The 20834-nt window shown below is 35.7% G+C and overlaps 2 protein-coding genes, 1 long non-coding RNA gene and 1 pseudogene across 3 annotated transcripts; 2 read left to right on the top strand and 2 right to left on the bottom strand.

Annotated features, from left to right (window-relative positions):
- The first annotated feature begins 333 nt into the window (after positions 1-333).
- Positions 334-1878, top strand: LOC111987190 (disease resistance protein RPM1-like; annotated as a pseudogene).
- A 72-nt stretch (positions 1879-1950) lies between these two features.
- Positions 1951-3225, top strand: LOC111987191 (disease resistance protein RPM1-like). The gene has a single exon (XM_024018899.1). The coding sequence runs from the start codon at positions 1951-1953 to the stop codon at positions 3223-3225; it is 1275 nt and encodes a 424-aa protein (XP_023874667.1).
- An 8187-nt stretch (positions 3226-11412) lies between these two features.
- LOC112006282 (disease resistance protein RPM1-like) lies at positions 11413-12708 on the bottom strand. Its single transcript, XM_024038566.1, has one exon. It carries the CDS (start codon positions 12706-12708, stop codon positions 11413-11415), a length of 1296 nt encoding a protein of 431 aa, XP_023894334.1.
- A 3818-nt stretch (positions 12709-16526) lies between these two features.
- LOC136065948 (uncharacterized) lies at positions 16527-19320 on the bottom strand. Its single transcript, XR_010627524.1, has 6 exons — positions 18945-19320; positions 18783-18848; positions 18447-18612; positions 18252-18371; positions 17971-18141; positions 16527-16923 (listed from the first exon to the last, which is right to left on the bottom strand). It is a non-coding gene; the product is annotated as an uncharacterized LOC136065948 (long non-coding RNA).
- Positions 19321-20834: the final 1514 nt, after the last annotated feature.

Here is a 20834-nt window from a genome sequence, read left to right as displayed (position 1 = left end):
ACCACTGAGCGATATAAAATCCTAAAGCTCCTAGCGCATTATGAGTTAGCTGGGACCTAGGGGTGGGAAATTAAGAATTACAAGGTGTGGGGTTATGATGGGCGGCAAAGTGAAAATTCCGTAGTGTTAAGACATGATTGTTGTTTCCGACAACGTGACTAAAGCAGACTAATCTGACTCAAAAGCTAGAAAGAAGAAAAGCAAAAAAATAGTTTAGAAAAAGTGGGTGGAAGCTTGATCATAGAAAGGAACCCAAAAAGTCCACTTGATTATAGGGAAGAGCCAAAAACAGAAGAAATAACAGACGTTTCCTTGGAGTAAGAAGAGAGGCACATGGCAGCAGAAGCAGTATCCGCTCTTATCGAGAAGCTGATTTCCTTGTTGGGCGAAGAAGCAACACTGTTACGAGACATCCATGAAGAAGTAGCTGATATCAAAGATGAACTGGAGAGCATTCAGTCCTTCCTCAAGGACGCAGTTACAAGGGCCACAGCAGAGGATGACCTGAGCGAGGGTGTCAAAACTTGGGTGAAACAAGTAAGAGAAGAAGCTTTTCACATAGATGTTTTCATGGACGAGTACTTGCTTCAGATGGCTCAACATCATCCTCATCGGCGTCTTGGATTCAGTGGTATCCTCCAAAAATCAGCTCGCTTGATTACAATGTTAAAACCTTGGCACGAAATAGCCAATAAGGTTCAGAAGATCAAAACATCACTCCAGAGAATCAAGGAAAGAAGTGAAAGATATGGATTCCAATCCACTGGTCAAGGATCAAGCAGTGGTTCTCAGAATCTTAGGTGGCATGACCCTCGAATGGCTTCTCTTTTTATTGATGATGCTGAAGTTGTGGGCATTGAATCTCCTAGAGATGAATTGATCGGTTGGCTAGTAGAAGGACAATCTCACCGTACTGTGGTTTCAGTGGTGGGAATGGGGGGGTCTGGGCAAAACCACTCTGGCCAAGAAAGTCTATGATCACCACATGGTGAGAGGACACTTTGATTGTCATGCTTGGATCGCAGTGTCTCAGTCATACAACATGGTGGATCTACTAAGGATCATGATAAAGCAATTTTACGAGGCAAGAAAGGAGTTTCCTCCAAAGGGAATTGACTCAGTTGACAAGATGTCTGTAATTAGGAAAGCAAGAGAATACTTACAAGAAAGAAGTATGTAGTTGTATTTGATGATGTTTGGGAAATCAATTTTTGGGGGGAAATAGAACATGCTTTACTTGATAATATGAAAGGTGCAAGGATAATGATCACAACACGAAAGTGGGAGGTTGCTAATTTTTGCAAAAAATCTTCACTTGTTCATGTTCACATCTTGCAACCACTACCACTTAATAAGGCATGGGAGCTCTTTAGCAAAAGGACATTCCAATTTGAATTTGGAGGACATTGTCCCCCAGTGTTGAAGAAATTATCTCACGATATTCTTGAGAAGTGCAAAGGATTACCGCTTGCAATTGTTGCTATAAGTGGTCTTTTGTCAACCAAGGACAAAACTCTCTTTGAATGGCATAACTTGCATGATAATCTTGGCTTTGAGTTAGGAAGAAATCCACATCTTGCAGGTGTCAACAGAATTCTATCCTTAAGTTTTGAAGAACTACCTTACAACCTCAAATCTTGCTTCTTATACTTTGGTATGTATCCAGAGGACTACTCTATTAATTGCACAAGATTGATTCGACAATGGTTAGCTGAAGGCTTTGTAAAAGCAGTGGAGGGCGAAACGTTTGAGGAGGTTGCACAAGAGTACTTGACTGAATTAATACATAGAAACTTGGTACAAGTATCAAAGGTCGACTTTTCTGGAAAAGTTAGAGAATGTCAACTACATGATATCTTGCGCAAGGTCATCCTTTAAAAGATAAAGTATTTGAGATTTTGTCATATTCTTTCAAATCAAGAGTCCAACTTTGAAGGACTAACTCGACGTATGTCAGTAGACAGAGTTTCATATGATGTATTGAAGAGATTTGAGGACACTCACATTCATTCTCTTTTATTGTTTAATCTCGATGAATTGCCGAAGCCTTTCATGAGTACATTTTGTGCTAATTTTAAGCTTTTGAAAGTTGCAAATTTCAAGCATGCTCCATTGGATTGCATTCCTGAAGATGTAGGAAGTTTATTTCATTTAAGGTACTTGAGTTTGAGATATACCCAAGTAAAAATGCTTCCAAAATCCATGGGAAAGTTGCAAAATTTGGAGACTCTATATCTAAAGCAATCCCTAGTGTCCGATATACCAGTAGAGATTAACAAGCTTTGTAAGTTGCGAAATCTTATAGCCTACTATCGTGACAATCAAAAAGATTTTAGTTTGGCTTGGGAAAAAGGTGTAAAGATACAAAATGGTGTTGGGTATTTAATAGAGTTGCAAAAGCTGTATCATATGGATTTGAATCATGGTGGGTTTGATTTGATTGAAGAGTTGGGAAAGCTGAGACAATTGAGGAAGCTAGGCGTGAAAAACCTTTCAAAGGAAGCAGCAAAGGCTTTGTGTGCCTCTATTGAAATGATGAACCACCTTCAATCTCTTGATATAGCCTCAATAAGCGAAGATGAGATAATTGATTTACAATCCATTTCATTGCCACCTCGATATCTTCAACACCTCTACATAAGAGGGCCTTTAGAGAAGTTTCCAGATTGGATTCCAAAGCTTCAGCATCTAGTCAGATTATGGATTTTTTGGTCAAGGTTGAATGATGACCCATTGAATGCCCTTCAAAATGTGCCTAATTTGTTGGAGCTCAAAATCTCAGAGAAAGCATACAATGGAGAGCAATTGCATTTAAAGATAGGAGGGTTTCCAAAACTCAAGAAGCTATCTCTCCTACACTTGAATGTATTGAATTCATTAATGATAGATGAAGGAGCATTGCCTCTTCTTGAAATTCTTTCAATTGGGCTTTGTCTAGAACTAAAAGTTGTGCCATCTGGAATATATCATCTGAGAAGCCTCAAAGAACTGAGATTTCATGATATGCCCCAGAAATTCGAAGAAAGTTTGGATCCTAAGCAAGGACAACGTTATTGGATCGTTGAGCATGTACCAATCGTTTATCTCACTCACAAGGTTTGCATAGGATATTACGGTTTTGAGGCCCACATTCTCCGTTCCAAGCATTTGATGGGGTTCGAAGGGCAAACAATAAACCAAAACAATAATCATTATGAGAATGATAGCAACAATATCAATGCTTAGTTGAGAAAGGTTAGTGCAATTTAGCTAAAAATTGGCTTTAAATTTCGTGTTTTTCTTTTTCATTTTTTGACTTGGGTTTTCTTCTTTTACTGGTAAATAATGTGGTGGGATTTGTGTTGTAGATTTGTATAGTTAAAAGCAATTGTAGTCCATTTTATTTTACATTTGTTGAAATATGTGATTCACCACTTACTGCTTCCATGGTCTGTTTGTTTGGATTTTGCTGATTTTTCATATTTGCCTTAAATTGCACTTTGTGAAAAAAGGTAGAGGCAGAAGCTCATTTGCTAAATTGGGTGAATACTGTATCAAAACAAAACAAAGCAAGTGACAGAGGGAATTGACCATTGTTAAAACATTTTCTCTTATTAGATAGAGTGATTAAAATGAATTTGTTGAAGCATTTAATTTGAGATTTCAATTATGAGATATTTAGTCATATTTTTACGTTGTTTTTATTTTATTATTTTCTAGTGTTAACTTCTTCATTACTAATCAAACTTTGTCCACTTGTGGTAGGTAAACAATCATTTTCTACTTAGTGATGCTAATTTAAATCAGTAAGTATGCTCTTCCCCATAATATGATGATTTAATAGTTTGAATCCTCAATAGTCCTATTAGATCTTTTTTTTTTTTTAAACAATAGTCCTATTAGACCATATTTTTATATAAATCTTGATTCTTGACACTAGAATTGTTGGGCTTTGTCTACAGACATGGATGCGGAGGTGATTATAATTGTTGCTGCTGGGACACGTTATTGGGCTTGTTTTTGAAGAGAATCAAGTAGGAAATCATGTGGTTTTCTTTTACATGTTTGATGTTTGTCGTTTTCTCCTATATTTTGCTTCTCATTGTTTTGGCCCAAATAAGTGGTTTTGAACCTTTTTTTTTTTTTTTTTGCTACAATGATGGCTTTGTTGGTGTGACTATTTCCTCGTTAGAATTGCAATGACCCTGTAATTGTTTGTTTGTGAGAGGATATGAACCTCTTTAAAATGAGACATGGTGACTAAGCTACGGAATTTAAAATAATAATAAGAGTTTGCTATTTTGAATTCCACAATGTTCGATAAGGAAAAAATACTTGGCCTTGTAGCAAATGAGTTAGAAGAACGGTCAAAACATTTGCTACAACTCATGCAAATTATTTTGTCTATTTTAATATAAGAACTTACATTTTTTTTTCATCTAATCACTTTTTAAAACACCTCACATCAGAGTATCTATTCTACATTATATTTTATTTAAATAATTATTTTTCATTCTTAATTATTTTTATTTTCATATTTTATTATTATTTTCCCTTTATGTTTCTTTTGTTTTCTAAGCAAACAAACAACTCAACTCAAATCCCCATACAAGGCAACTCAAACTACGTCCGCAGCAACTTCCTACCCTTCCTTTCAATATTCTTCCAAATGTACCCGCCAAGCTCCATTTTTCACTCTTTCATTGAAGACACAAAGCTATATCAGGTTAGCTGAGATTGTAGATAAAGCCCAACATTATGTAGCCAACCAGGTACTTCAAATCCTAGCATGGTTTGCGTACTATAATGAGGTTGGGGGATCAGGTGGGCGAAGGCCCAACTCATCAGTTCAGATTGAAGAAGACCAGGGGTTTGAAGAGGGCCTAGGTAAATCAAAAGGCCGACTGGAGGAAAACCAAGAGATATTTTTACTCAAGGCCTGAAGAGTAGTTAGAAGTAGTCGAATAGGTAGAATCGTGAGTTGTTGGGTGAATTTATGTAAAACAAACACCTAGAAAATCAGTGGCATTTCTTTTCAAATCAAATGCCTGTATTTGTATCTTTTGTTAAGCTCGTTGTTACCCTCAAATAAGTGATGTCTTTGCCACAATTAATGACTACCTTTCCTTTTAATTTTTTTTCCCTATTGTTGCAATCACCTTGTAAGTTGTCACCGTTTGTTTATCCTGTGAAAAACCTCTCAAAGGAAACCATGAGTTTTTTGTGTATCTCTATTGAAAAGATGAGCCACCTTCAATCTCTAGATATAAGCTCAATAAGTGAAGATGAAATAATTGATTTCCAAACCATTTCATCTCCACCTCAAAGTCTTCAGCACATCTACTTAAAGGCTTCTCAATGCAGGTATACAGTGGAGAACAACTCCACTTTAAGACTGGTGGAGGGTTTCCAAAACTTGGTGAACTAACGCTTAGGAACTTGGATGAATTGAATTCGTTGATTATAGACGAAGAAGCATTGCCCCTTCTTGAGTTAAATAATTAATTTTACCATATTCCAATATCTTAAACTTTTGAGACAATTGGTAATTTAACATGGTATTAAAACATGAGATCCTGAGTTTAATCCTTATCTCCTTCACTCTACCTCTCATTTAAATTCACAAAACTAAAGAAATCAAGGGTTGGTTGGTGTTAATATTTTCCTAATTACGGATGGAATCACCTCCTAAATTTATTTTGTTTTGTGAAAGGATTTGAACTTCTATGAATTGTTCTCTTTGTGGTTTTGATCTTTCTTGCAAACCTATAAGATGCTTGGGAAAGTATAATATTATTATTTTATAAGAATATAATGTAAGCATACCTTAAGAGAGGAAGGTTCGAACCCTAGATGTACATGTTAGGAACAGAAAAAAAGTATTAGCTGATTGAAGGCTAATCAGTTATGGTTTAAACTAACCTTATAGTGTATAATAGTATCAATTATATTCACTTCCCCCTTTTTGCAACTTGCAAGAAGGTATTATATGTTCTAAGTAATGCGCGAAGACAAAGTCCAAGACCAATTGTTACCTCTTTGATTTGAAATTTTATTAGACAACTCCCACAGGGTATCAGAAGGGCAAGTCTAATGTTGCAAGCTAAGATGAACAAGCACTGAGATATAGAGAGAGAGAGACAAACTTTCAGGCAGAGAGGCAGGGGCCCAAAACAGAGGAGTGGAAGATTGCATCAGTTATAGCAATACGACAGTCCTTTAGTCAACAGCTTGTGCAACTTGTAGTTTAGGATTAGTTCATTTTTGTAGTTTAGAAGTTATTTATACATGTACACGTGTAATGATTTGGTTGGTTATACAGCTTAGATCCGTATAATGTGGAGTTTGTTAGGAGTTTGTTTTTGCTTCAGCTCTTGTATAAAATAACTCTTGTACAATCATTTTCTAATTAATGCAATTAGAGTTTTCTTTCACAAATTCTCACACAGGGCAAGATTGACTTTTACACTGTAATTGTAATCTCTAGCAAGATTCCTACACATCACATTTGCAATGTTCAAGACTTGTTCCTCATATTACTCCATAATATTTCATAAAATAACCACTATGTACACGTGTAATGATTTGGTTGGTTATACAGCTTAGATCCGTATAATGTGGAGTTTGTTAGGAGTTTGTTTTTGCTTCAGCTCTTGTATAAAATAACTCTTGTACAATCATTTTCTAATTAATGCAATTAGAGTTTTCTTTCACAAATTCTCACACAGGGCAAGATTGACTTTTACACTGTAATTGTAATCTCTAGCAAGATTCCTACACATCACATTTGCAATGTTCAAGACTTGTTCCTCATATTACTCCATAATATTTCATAAAATAACCACACTTGATCAAAAAGACATATGGAGTAGTTATATATGGTAAATTTTTTATCTTTCCATGGTCGCCCACGTTAACTTCAGTGGGTAGGAGGAGGAGACCCACAAGAAAAGAGCATGGTTTATTAAACATTGCCTCGCTGGCCCGCATGTACATGATTAACATACTTAAATGGTATGTGGTTCAATGTGACTTTTTGAAAGTTAGAATAAATTTGTTAATTTTGAAAATTGGGGGTTTAATTAATATATTATTCTAAGAAAAATATCTTATTTTTTGTTCAATGTATTTTTTTTATAGGAATGTTCAATGTATTAATTTTGAAAATATAAAATTTAATTTGTTACAACCCTAACTTATAGGGATAAAAAAAATAGTTTTTTGTGTTTATTTTATTTATTTTATTATAATTATTTTAAGTTTGTGGCATTAATTTTCAAATTTCAAGATCTAAATAGTAAGCCTAATCATGGTCAATCTTTCATCAAAGAGAAGAACAAAGAAGAGATGTAATATGGGGGGATCTACAATATTCTCTCTCAGGCTCCCAAGATATTTTATGAAAATACCCACACTTAATATGGGGGAAAAAATGAAGTAATTACAAATGATAGACCAAATAATAACCCTCATCCAGAGGAGCCAGCCTAGACAAGGATAGAGGGCCATAAATACTGCAATTTAATACCCTGACGATTATATATCAGAGATAAGACTGTTGGAACCTCCATTAAGGCCGAATTGAGTAGGCCTGAGACGTTACCAAACCAGCTTTCAAGTCACCATTCAAGAGGGACAACGGCTAGCAAGGCAAGCCTATTTATAGGATCTACCAAATCCTAGACAAGGCACATACACATTGATCACCTCTCACTCTAATCATAGAATTCTTTTTATTCCTTGACTTCTGTTCGCTGACTTTACCATCGAAAACTTCGTGACTGGCACCACACCGGTGACCATTTACGAGGATCCCCTTTCTTTTTATTGATGTGCAAGAGTTTGGACAAGCTCGTATTGGTTTAAAATGGACAAACAATATTATGGCATTAACATTAATTTCACATGGTCAATCTTCCCACAAACACTTAACATATTGTGAACCCCAATCACGTTGAAAACATTTTTTTTTTTTTTTTTTGAAAGCACGTTGAAAACATTAATTGTGTGAAATTAATTATGTCTCTAGATATATTAGGTGGTTACAACTTTCAAGTGATTATAGACTTATAGTAACACTCATTTATTAATACTAGAAAGGTGGAGAAGAAAAATATAACAGTATTAGCATAATTAAAAGACCTAAAATGATCCTTTTTCTTTTCTTGGGTAAAGTCTCACTATAGCAATTTTAATAAAATGAAGAATGGTTAGTGGATTGTAGGTTCATTTTTGTGTGTGAATGTAAAATTCTTATTTTAATAAAATGAAGAATGGTTAGTGGATGGTAGGTTGATTTTTGTGTGTGAAAGGAAAAATTTTCCCTTTCGTTGTTGTTTGCTTTCGTTGTTGTTTCTATTTTCCTCAGTATGATTGCTGTCACCTCGTAATTGATTATTATTATTAAAAAGTATATGAACCTCTTTGAATTGTTCTCTCTGGGCATTTGATCTCTCCCTTTTCACTATTACTTTTATTGGGAATTCTAGAATTGGGGACAAATCCCGGCCCCTTTGATCAGGTGCTTTAGGTTAGACCAAAATTGGTACCAGTGAGAGAATGGTCTAGTATTAAAAGATATTTCTATGCTCACTTCAAAAAGATGACACATTTAAGGTATTTAGAATTTACGTAGAAAGCAGAAATCTATGCAAAATTTTTCTAAGTGGACAACAGATTGTGAATACATTTTTTATTTCTTTGAATAAACTAAATTGATCAACCAAGGTGATATCATTGATTTACAGCATATTTCATCTACACCTAAATCTCTTAAAGTCATTCACACCTAGTCAACTTACATATTTTGCTATTAAAAAAAAAAAAAAAACTAATATATTTGTTGGACTAGGTTGAGTAATGATCCATTTAAAGCCTTCCAAAATCTACCTAATCTATTGGAGCTCATATTGGGAACGGAAGCGTAAAATGGAGTGCAATTGCGAATTAGATATTTGTATGGATCAAATTCATTGATTATAGAAAAAGAAGCATCATGCCTTCTTGAAAAATTGAACATTGAGCATTGCCAACAACTGAAGAAGTTACCCTCTAGAGTCAAGCACCCAAGAAATAATAGAGGCTTAATTCCCAAACTCGATATCGGTGAATTGTTTGCTTGGTCTAGGCCTAGGTGAATTGCTCGGTGGTGTAAATAACAGTGATTTGTGTATATTATATCGAATCCAAAAAACAATTGATGTGTGTTTTGGTGGCCAAGAAAACCAAAGAAAAAAAATATTTAGATTTAGTTTTTATTTTTTAGTTTCATTTTTTTTCTTCTACTTTAAAATTAAGGAATTTTTTATGAGGATTTTTTTATTCAAATATTGATATGGATTTTTTAAAATGTTAATTAAATATTTTTTATTTTATTTTATTAGTTATGTGTGTGTGTGTGTCAACTATCAACTGAGCATTCTATTAGCAACATCAACAAGTTCTTTTATTGAGATGATGGTAAGAACTAAAAAGAAATTTTTTGATAAAATCCAAGGACTAAATTGAGAGTTTTGAAAGCATAAGGTCTAAAGTTTAAAAAAAAAAAAAATCTTAAATATAAAAATCAATAAGGTATTTTAACCAAAATCCTCACACATGCGTTAGGGCATATATAGGGGTTATGTAAGCAATGAATTCAAGAGAAGTGAACAACTAGAAAAAAGTATTTTGTATCAAATAATATCAAGTCACCCATATTAAAATCTAATAAATGAGAGTTATGTGTATAAAAATAGCTACCCACTAATATATGTCTTTCATTTATTAGTAGGATAGCTATTTTTTATTGATATATCTCACACTTATTGGATTTTGATACTATTTACATTGTATCATTTAATACCAAATACTTTCTTGAATAACTAGAGGGTATCATGAATACAAATATCTTGTTCCACTTTTAGTGTTTCACTTTATGCTTCCCACTAGAGTCCTAGACAGATACAAATTTTTGGGTTTCCTTTTTAACACTCATCCAAAATGTAGACATCATTATCTTCTTTTTAAAAAAGAAAAAAAAAAAAGAAAAAGAAAAAAGACTAGCTTAGCCTAAAATTTGAGTTTATATATATATATATATATATTAGAGAGTTTTATTCTATGGCGTCCGAAACCTTATCAGTTGAACCAACTGAAACTCACAAAATTATTAGATGATTAGATACTATGCTTTAATAAAAAGTTATTTTTAACTGGCACATAAGATCAAACTTAAAAATTCAATCAGAGAGTTAAAAGTCACACTACAAACTCTACTCAAAAGCTATTGTAACTTTTAAAAGAGTATAAGACAAGTTATATTATATACAACACACTCTCTTAAGCAATATGAGAGTTTTTTTTTTTTTTTTTTCTGTGTGTGGTTGTTGAAATAGTTGGAAAGAAATTGAGTTGGAAAGAAATTTTCAGGTGTGTGTGTGTGTGTGTGTGTGTGTGTGTGTGTGTGTGTGTGTGTGTGTGTGTGTGTTGGAAAGAAGAAATTGCCAGGTTGTGTGTCTGTGTGTGTGTTGGAAAGGAATTGGCAAGTTGTGTGTGTGTGTGTGTGTGTGTGTGTGTGTGACGGCAAGTTCTATGTGGAAAGAAGAAATTGCCAGGTTGTGTGTGTGTGTGAAGAAATTGAAAAGAAAAAAATTTTGGCAGGTTGTTGAGGATATTCCAAATAGTTGAATTTGAAACAAAAAAATGATGGTTGGAAAAGTAATAATAAAGAAAGATTAAAAAAAATAATATTTTAATAAAAGGATGAGATATAGAGTTTTGGAATGTTGGTGTATTGTAAAATGGTATGGTATAATAGATAAAGTAGCTTTTTGAGATGGTAAAATAAGATGAGATATAGCATCCGGATGTGGATGCTCTAAGGATTGCTTTAAATCTAAAGTCTCCAAATTTTGCAACTTTCAAATGGATTTTGGAAGTATTTTTACTTGGGTATTTCTTAAACTTAATACCTTAAGTGAAATAAAACTCCCACATCTTCAAGAATGCAATCCAATGGAGCATCTTCAAAATACATTATTTTCAAAAGCTTGAAATCAAAAAAGAAAGTACTCATAAAGGACTTAGGGAATTCATCAGATTGAACAATAAAAGAGAATGAATGTGAGTATCCTCAAATCCCTTCAATACACTATATGAAACTCCATCTACTGACATATGTCAAGTGAATCCTTCAAAGTTTGACTCTTGTTTTGACAAAACATGACAAAAACTCAAATCTTTCATCTTTTGAAGGATGATCTCACGATAAAGATCATGGAGTTAGCATTGTCTAACTTTTCCATCAAAATTGACCATTGATACTTGAACCAAGCTTCTATGGATTAATTCAGTCAAGTATTCTTGTTCAACCTCCTCAAATGTTTTACCCTCCTTTGCTTTCACAAAACCTTCAGCTATCAATTGTCGAATCAATCTTACGCAACTAATAGATTAGTCCTCTGGATACATACCAAGGTATAAGAAGCAAGATTTGAGGTTGTAAGGTAGGTCTTCAAAACTTAGGGATAAAATTTTACTAACACTTGCAAGATGAGGATTTATTCCTAACTCAAAGCCAAGGCTATCATGCAATTTTTGCCATTCAGAGAGAGTTTTGTCCTTGGTTGACAAAAGACCGCCTATAGCAACAATGGCAAGCAGTAATCCTTCACACTTCTCAAGAATGTCATGAGATAATTTCTCCAACATTGGGGGACAGTGTCCTCCAAGTTCAAATTGGAACGCCCTTTTGCAAAAGAGCTCCCATGCCTTATTAGGTAGTAGTGGTTGCAAGTTGTGAACTTTAACATGTGAAGATATTTTGCAAAAATTAGCAACATCCAACTTCCGTGTTGTGATCAATATCCTTGGACCTCTTGTATTATCAGGTAAAGCATGTTCTATCTCCCCCCAAAAATCAATTTCCCGAACATCATCAAATACAACTACATACCTTTTTTCTTGTAAATATTCTCTTGCTTTGCTAATTAGTGACGTCTTGTCTGCTAAGTCAATTCCCTCAGGATGAAACTCCTTTCTTGCCTCGCAAAATTGCTTTACCATGCTCCTTACTAGACCCATCATGTTGTATGATTGAGACACTGAGATCCAAGCATGACAATCAAGAGTGGTCTTGCCCAGTCTCTCCATTCCCACCACCAAAACAACTATACGTTGAGAGTGTCCTTTTATGAGCCAACCAATTAATTCATCTTTAGGAGATTCAATGCCCACAACGTCAACGTCTTCAAGAAAAAGAGAAGCCATTCGAAGGTCTTGCCACCTAACATTCCGAGCACCACTGCTTGATCCTTGACCAGTGGATTGGAAGCCGTATCTTTCACTTCTTGCCTTGATTTTCTGCACTGATGCTTTGATCTCCTGAATCCTAGTCGCCATCTTATGACAGGGTTTCAATGACTTGAGTAAGTGAGTAGTTTTCTGGAAGAAACCACAGAAGCCACGCCGATGAGTGTCATGTAGTGCCACGCGAAGCAAGTATTGGTCGATTGCAACGTCTATTTTGAAAGCAACTTCTCGTACTTGTTTCACCCAAGTTTTGACTCCCTCACTGGGGTCTTCTTCTGCTGCCGCTCTTGCATCTGCATCCTTGAGGAAGGACTGAATGCTCTCCAATTCTTCTTTGATGTCAGCTACTTCTCCATTGATGCCTCGTAACAGTTTTGCTTCTTGGGTCAGCAAGTGAAGCAGCCTGTCGATTAGAGAGGATACTGCCGTCTCTGCCATCTGCCTTTCTTCTTACTCCAATGAAACGCATGCCATCTGAAGTTGGCTCTTCTCTGTTATTAGATATTGCCTGTCATGGAACTTTATTAGCTTTACTTTCATCGTAATTTTAGTATAGGATGTCCTCAAATAAAAGAATCAACCGTTACTTCTCTCTTCTGAAAGAAGTAGAGCGCATCCTTTTTCATTTAAAAAATTAATTAAATAAATAAATAAAAATAAAAAAGGGAAGAATAGCCGAAAGAGGAGCCTGTCCTGTCTTTCTTTCATTAACTCACCGCATTAAAGTTACAGTTTGGCCAGACTAGATTTCGTATAAGATAAGTCTAANAAGATGAGGATTTATTCCTAACTCAAATCCAAGGCTATCATGCAATTTTTGCCATTCAGAGAGGTTTTGTCCTTGGTTGACAAAAGACCGCCTATAGCAACAATGGCAAGCAGTAATCCTTCACACTTCTCAAGAATGTCATGAGATAATTTCTCCAACATTGGGGGACAGTGTCCTCCAAGTTCAAATTGGAACGCCCTTTTGCAAAAGAGCTCCCATGCCTTATTAGGTAGTAGTGGTTGCAAGTTGTGAACTTTAACATGTGAAGATATTTTGCAAAAATTAGCAACATCCAACTTCCGTGTTTGATCAATATCCTTGGACCTCTTGTATTATCAGGTAAAGCATGTTCTATCTCCCCCCAAAAATCAATTTCCCGAACATCATCAAATACAACTACATACCTTTTTTCTTGTAAATATTCTCTTGCTTTGCTAATTAGTGACGTCTTGTCTGCTAAGTCAATTCCCTCAGGATGAAACTCCTTTCTTGCCTCGCAAAATTGCTTTACCATGCTCCTTACTAGACCCATCATGTTGTATGATTGAGACACTGAGATCCAAGCATGACAATCAAGAGTGGTCTTGCCCAGTCTCTCCATTCCCACCACCAAAACAACTATACGTTGAGAGTGTCCTTTTATGAGCCAACCAATTAATTCATCTTTAGGAGATTCAATGCCCACAACGTCAACGTCTTCAAGAAAAAGAGAAGCCATTCGAAGGTCTTGCCACCTAACATTCCGAGCACCACTGCTTGATCCTTGACCAGTGGATTGGAAGCCGTATCTTTCACTTCTTGCCTTGATTTTCTGCACTGATGCTTTGATCTCCTGAATCCTAGTCGCCATCTTATGACAGGGTTTCAATGACTTGAGTAAGTGAGTAGTTTTCTGGAAGAAACCACAGAAGCCACGCCGATGAGTGTCATGTAGTGCCACGCGAAGCAAGTATTGGTCGATTGCAACGTCTATTTTGAAAGCAACTTCTCGTACTTGTTTCACCCAAGTTTTGACTCCCTCACTGGGGTCTTCTTCTGCTGCCGCTCTTGCATCTGCATCCTTGAGGAAGGACTGAATGCTCTCCAATTCTTCTTTGATGTCAGCTACTTCTCCATTGATGCCTCGTAACAGTTTTGCTTCTTGGGTCAGCAAGTGAAGCAGCCTGTCGATTAGAGAGGATACTGCCGTCTCTGCCATCTGCCTTTCTTCTTACTCCAATGAAACGCATGCCATCTGAAGTTGGCTCTTCTCTGTTATTAGATATTGCCTGTCATGGAACTTTATTAGCTTTACTTTCATCGTAATTTTAGTATAGGATGTCCTCAAATAAAAGAATCAACCGTTACTTCTCTCTTCTGAAAGAAGTAGAGCGCATCCTTTTTCATTTAAAAAATTAATTAAATAAATAAATAAAAATAAAAAAGGGAAGAATAGCCGAAAGAGGAGCCTGTCCTGTCTTTCTTTCATTAACTCACCGCATTAAAGTTACAGTTTGGCCAGACTAGATTTCGTATAAGATGAGAATAAAGTTTTCTATTTTTCTTGGAACAAACAACGTAAAATTGAATTTTCGATATATAATTCTTGTAAAATCAAGTTTTTAACAGCAAGATATACGCTGAAAGTCAATAAAATTAATAAAATACGAGATTATGATTAAAAATTATCCGAACTTAAGTGACATATATGTATGTATGAATTGTACATGCTTAAGAAAAAATACAAATCGTTTTAATATAATTACCGTGATCCTTTGGGACTCGTTACTGGGCAAATTAGTACTCTGGTTCAAGCGGGGATAAGAGCATTCGCAGCAGTGGAGCTAAAAATTTAGCTTTTTAGCTCCACCAAAAATCACTTTATCTATTTTACCTACATACATGCTGCAGCAGTGAATCTATTTTAGCTTTCAACACAATAAAATAATATAAACATCACAATAAAATAATACATTCACTACAATAAAATAATATATCTCATTCAATAAACAACCATCACAACCACCTGCAACCGCCACCGCCGCTGCTACTGCAACTTCCACCGCCACCGCTGCCACTGCCGCCACCGCCGCCGCTGCCACTGCCGCCACCGCCGCCACTGCCACTGCTGCAAACAGAAAATTCCCAATAAATTCCTCAATTCGGATGTTATACCCAGCAAAAACAGCAAAAAAATAACAACATTTGCCCAAAACAACATAGCGACAACACCATTTTTCACCACAAAATAACACAAAACCCAAAAAAAATTAAGCCAAAACAACAAACACCCAGATGAAAAAATTCACTACAAAAGAAGAGAGCATTGACCTGAAGTGGATCGGCTGGGACGGCGTGGGCTGAGGGGACGGCTGGGACGGCGTGGGCTGGGAGGGCGAGGGCGACGGCGAGGGCTGGGATGGCATGGGACGGCGACGGCGTGGGACGGCGCGGCGTGGGTTGAGACGGTGCGGCGTGGGCTGAGACGGCGTCGGCGTGGGCTAGGATGGCATGGACGGCGACGGCGTGGGCTGGGACGGCGCCGGCGTGGGCTGGGAGATGAGAGAGATGAGAGCTTGATGAACAGAGAGAACTGAGCTTTTTTTTTTTAGAAGGACAGAGAACTGAGCTTGATGAACAGAGAGAGCACGGTGAGATAGATAAAAGAAATGGAAAAAAATAATGTAAGTTGCATCAGTGATGAATAAAAAATTATTATTTTTTTTAGATGTGTGCTACAGTGCACATCTATTTATAGATGTGCACTGTAGCAAATCAGCAAAAAATTATAGCTTTGCCTCCACTGCTGCAAGGCTTTTTTGTTATATTGGTGGAGCTAAAATAGTATTATAGCTTTTTAGCTCCACTGCTGCAAATGCTCTAATAGAACGACTTTGACAAAGAATATGTTTTTTTTTTTTTTTTTTTTTTTTTTTGAGAGTGACAAAGAATATGTTAAGAGCCAATTAAAGTTATACATATGTTTTTTGGACTGACAAAGAATTGATACCAAACCACGGCTCTAAGAAATGGTGGGGGCATTTTTTTTAACAATGCCCCCACCATTTCAAAAAAAGAAATGGTGGGGCATTGTTAAAAAAAAGGATACCATATCACAAAGCAAGATTGTATTTAACTCAATTTGCACGCATGAAGCCACAAATATTACAACTTCCATCTTATGGAATTAAATCACCACTGTCCAAATTGTGGAAAGAATCTGCCAATTTTTCGTTTTTTTTGAGAAAGAACTTGCCAAATATCAATTTACACACACACACACACACACACACACACACACAACCTGAAAATTTCTTTCCAACTCAATTTCTTTCCAACTATTTCAACAACCACACACAGAGAATCTGCCAATTTTTCGTTTTTTTTGAGAAAGAACTTGCCAAATATCAATTTACTCAAACTTGCTAACTTTAAAAATCCACATACATACATATAAATGCAACCTGCCAAATATCAATGTATTGAACCTGTCAACTTAAAAAATCTACATACATATATATACATACAACCTGCCAATTTTTAAAATCCACATACATATATATATACATACAACCTATCAAATATCAATGTACTCAACTTATCAACTTTTATAATCCACATACATATATATAGATACAATCCACATACATAACTATCAATGTTGTCTTTGGAAAACTCATACATATATCAAATTACAATAAAACTCCACATGCATAACTCACACACTTAAGTTCCTACAACTCCCCTTGTAATTGCCATAAATGTTCGCTCAATAACTGGGAGACCAAGCGATTTACTGCACTTGGGTTTGCTCCTGCAGCTGCAAGAGATAGAAGCTTTCTCTGACCCTCAAGCAATTCTCCACCTAAAGTTTGAGTAACTGTTGATGCTGAATTAATCGCATCCTGCATAGTTACATAAAAAGTTCAAAATCAGATGAAAATACAAACAGAGTGTAGATAGCTGCAAACTAAGTAACAGACAGGCAAGGGCAATTAACGTGTCCAACAGCTTTATCTTCAATTACTCAGAGCCTAGAATAACTACATAAAAGGTGTAGCGTTACCATTCACATCATGCATAAGACCCAAATGTCTGAACCAAATAATAAAATATTAAGAAATAAAACAAAAAATAAGTATCTGAACCAAGCAATACACAAGATTAATTATAAAAGAAAACAGGCTAATATTAAAAAATTGAGAACCATAAAAGGTGCATTTAATTCCAATTAAGAGAATAGCAAGATATGAGTGTATCAGGGAAGTACATGGTTGCCAACAAACAAACGAGAACTTGCATAATGAAACTTTCTTTCTTTCTCCGAAAGCAGAAACATCAAAAAAGTATAAGCAGAATCAACCCCAAAATACTTTCTCATCTGACCAGACACTGTTATTCAATAAGAATTGACCAGAAAAAGTCCACTGTCTGTTTAACCTTATATATACCCACTATTTTCCAACAGTCATCACTCACCTACCATACTGTCACTGTACTGAATTATTTTTTCATATCATCTCAAACAAACAGAAGTTCAAAAATCCAAATATTAGGACATGGCTTCAAAATAAAAATGTATACTGTTGGGAAGCAAATAGGAGTAAAAATGTTAAAAGTCATTCAAGATTTAATATAGAAATACATATGAAAAGCACACCGTATAAATGACCCTATTATTTATAGATATGCAATGATGAACTGCTGATATTATAGCGCAGCCAGTTCAGAGCAATCTAATGTAACCAATGGTGAAATGTTTTCAACAGCAAATAAACATATGTTGCTTATTACATTTCCTACACAATCCAACGTAATTGTCTAAATTGAAAACCGTAAGGTTTATATTCATGACCATAAGAGGAAAGGGATAAACATTCATTAAATAAAAAGGACAATAGATTGAGACCCGCTTTCTAATGATTTATGTGATATGAAACATTTATACACACCCTAAGAGCAAGTGCCAATGGAGAATGGGTAGATTCCAAGTGCTGCCGGGCTGCATTTGTATGTTCCACCATTCCTTTCTGAAATGTAGCATCTATTTGCTCAAACATGGTTTTAGATGACATCTCAAAGGCAGGGATAATTGACGTTTCGAAACTTGATTTTAAAGAATCCTGTAATAAAAGATAGATTGCTCATGTCATTAGAATAAAATTCCCCTATTTATACATTGTGTCTTAATCAATATATCATTTAAACTATGTCAAGTCAAACTTAAAATTACCTGAAGAGCCTGTTTGCCAGAAGTTTGAAACTATGCTTGGATTTGCCTAGCAACAGTAGCTTCAAGTTTTGCATTAACAGATTTCTCCAATTGATTGATGGCCTTATCACCCGCTCCTCTCTACAACACAAAGCATCCATTAGACCCTGCCACAATAACAAACTTATAGAAGAGCAAGATCTTGAAGATTCTTACCTGAAAAGACTCTGCAATAGCTGAAGATATTGTTTTCTCAATAGCTGGAGTTATTGAGCGAACTACAGCTGGCTCTGAGCATTATCAGTTACCCAAATTCCAGTCATCTTAATCATGAAATTCCATGGAAAAAAAACATCAAAGCAAAGGCTTTGAACTCTGAAGACTGAAATAGATTTCACGTCCCAAATCAAAACCATAAACAAAGAAGTCACGACCAATTCCAACTTCACCTAAAACTAGTTTTATCATTTGTTCTTTGATAGGTGTCATAGATGATGATGACAATATAATGATTATCTAATAAAATTGGGATTTTGGTAATTGAAGTTGAACCTGAGCAAAGTTTCTGAAGATGCTAATCCAACAGAGAGCGAAAACCGATGAAGCTGAATCCCACCTCTGCAAACATCAATAGCCATTCTTAGATCAAAACCCAAACACAAACACAAGCTGAACCCCCCCTTTTTATTGCAGAAACACAAACACAAAACCCACCTGATTTGATTTGAGAGACCGATGGAGCTTCGTGAAGAGATTTTGCAAACAAAATCTTAATCCAAACCCACAAACCCTTGAGATGAATGAATCCGTTAAGGGACGAGTGAATCAGTAAAAAGGGATGAGTTAATCGGTGAATCCAAACCGATTTATGAGAGGAGTGAATCGGTAAGGGGATCGGAGCACGGATGCCTCGTCGGAATCATTATCGGAGAGAGAGAAGCATATATAACTGATCGGAGAGAGAGGGGCAGAGGATTGGGTCTGAAGATAGCACACAGCAGAGGATTTAGAGAGAACGGAGAAAGAGAGACCGAAGAAAGAGAAAAGATGAGAAAAAATGAAGGAGGTGAGAGAAATTCCCGGGGAAAAAACCATTAAAATATATATATTTTTTTTATAACATTCAGCTATAGTACCATCTTACATTTGAGATGGTACTATAGCTAAATCTCTTTTTTTTTTTTTTTTTTTTTTTTTTTTTTGGCATATGGGATATAGTTTTTCTGTTGCTAATGGGTTTTGGGGCTTAAATGGCAAATGCTAGGAGCATTTGGCATATACAAGCCCCAATGTGGATGCTCTTAGTGTGTGATATAGTAGTAGAGATCAGCAAGCTTCGTAAGTTGCGACATCTTATAGCCTACTATTGCAACAATCAAATAATATTCAGTTTAGCTTATGAAAAAGGGATAAAGATACCAAGAGGGTTGGGTCTTTAATGGACTTGCAAAAGTTGTATCATGTTGATTTGAAACATGAAGGGGTTGATCTCGTTAAAGAGTTGGGACAATTGAGCCAACTGAGGAAGCTAGGAGTGAAAAACCTCTCAAAGGAAACCACGAGTTCGTTGTGTATCTCTATTGAAAAGATGAGCCACCTTCAATCTCTAGATATAAGCACAATAAGCGAAGATGAAATAATTGATTTACAAACCATTTCATCTCCATCACAATGTCTTCAGCGCATCCACTTAAAGGGGTGTTTAGAGAAGTTACTGGGTTGGATTTCAAGACTTTAACATCTTGTCAGATTAAGGATTTTTTGGTCAAGGTTGAAGGAGGACCCATTGAAAGCCCTTCAAAATCTACCTAACTTATTGGAGCTTGTAACCTTGCTGCAGGCATATAGTGGAGAACAATTGCATTTTAAGACTGGTGGGTTTCCAAAACTTGGTGAACTAACGCGTAGGGACTCGGATGAATTGAATTCGTTGATTATAGATGAAGGAGCATTGCCCCTTCTTGAATACCTTGACTTTGGGCCTTGTCTGAAATTAAAGAAGGTGCCCTTTTATGATATGTCCTAAGAATTCGAAGAAAGTTTAAATTATGAGGTGAGACCCTGTTACTGGATCGTTGGACATATACCCGTCATTCTTCTATGTTGTAAGATCGGCACACAATATGACGGTTATGACACGCGCCGTCTCCGTTCCAAGCATTTGGAGAGGTCAAGAGCACAAATAATCAACCAAAATGATAATCATAACACCAACGATAGCAGCAATATCGATGCTTCCGTTGAGAAAGGTTAGTGAAATTTTGCTAAAATTTGGCTTTAAAGTCGGTTGATTTTTTATTTTTTTTATTTGGTTGCGTACGTATTGTTTTTCTTCCTGATGAACAACGCTACAAGAGAAATAGTTGCCCTTTATCATCATCTTATGCTGAAATTGCACTTATGTTTTTGACAAGCAATGGGTAGGTTCTGGAAATCATACCATACCATAACTATACCAAAACAAAACAAGTGTTAAAGAAGTAAAGTCCGACAAAAAAAAAAAAAAAAAAGAGTTAGGAGGATTTTCTAAGATAGAATACTAAAAGGGAAGAAAAAAAAAAAAGTATTGTTGAAGCATTTAGTTTGAGATTTCAATTTTGAGAT

The sequence above is a fragment of the Quercus suber genome, unplaced genomic scaffold, assembly GCF_002906115.3.
Source record: "Quercus suber isolate HL8 unplaced genomic scaffold, Cork oak 2.0 scaffold_1366, whole genome shotgun sequence".
Classification (NCBI taxonomy): Eukaryota; Viridiplantae; Streptophyta; class Magnoliopsida; order Fagales; family Fagaceae; genus Quercus; species Quercus suber.
The sequence above is the reverse complement of the archived record's forward strand: the minus strand, read 5'-3'. Positions and strand labels throughout refer to the sequence as shown.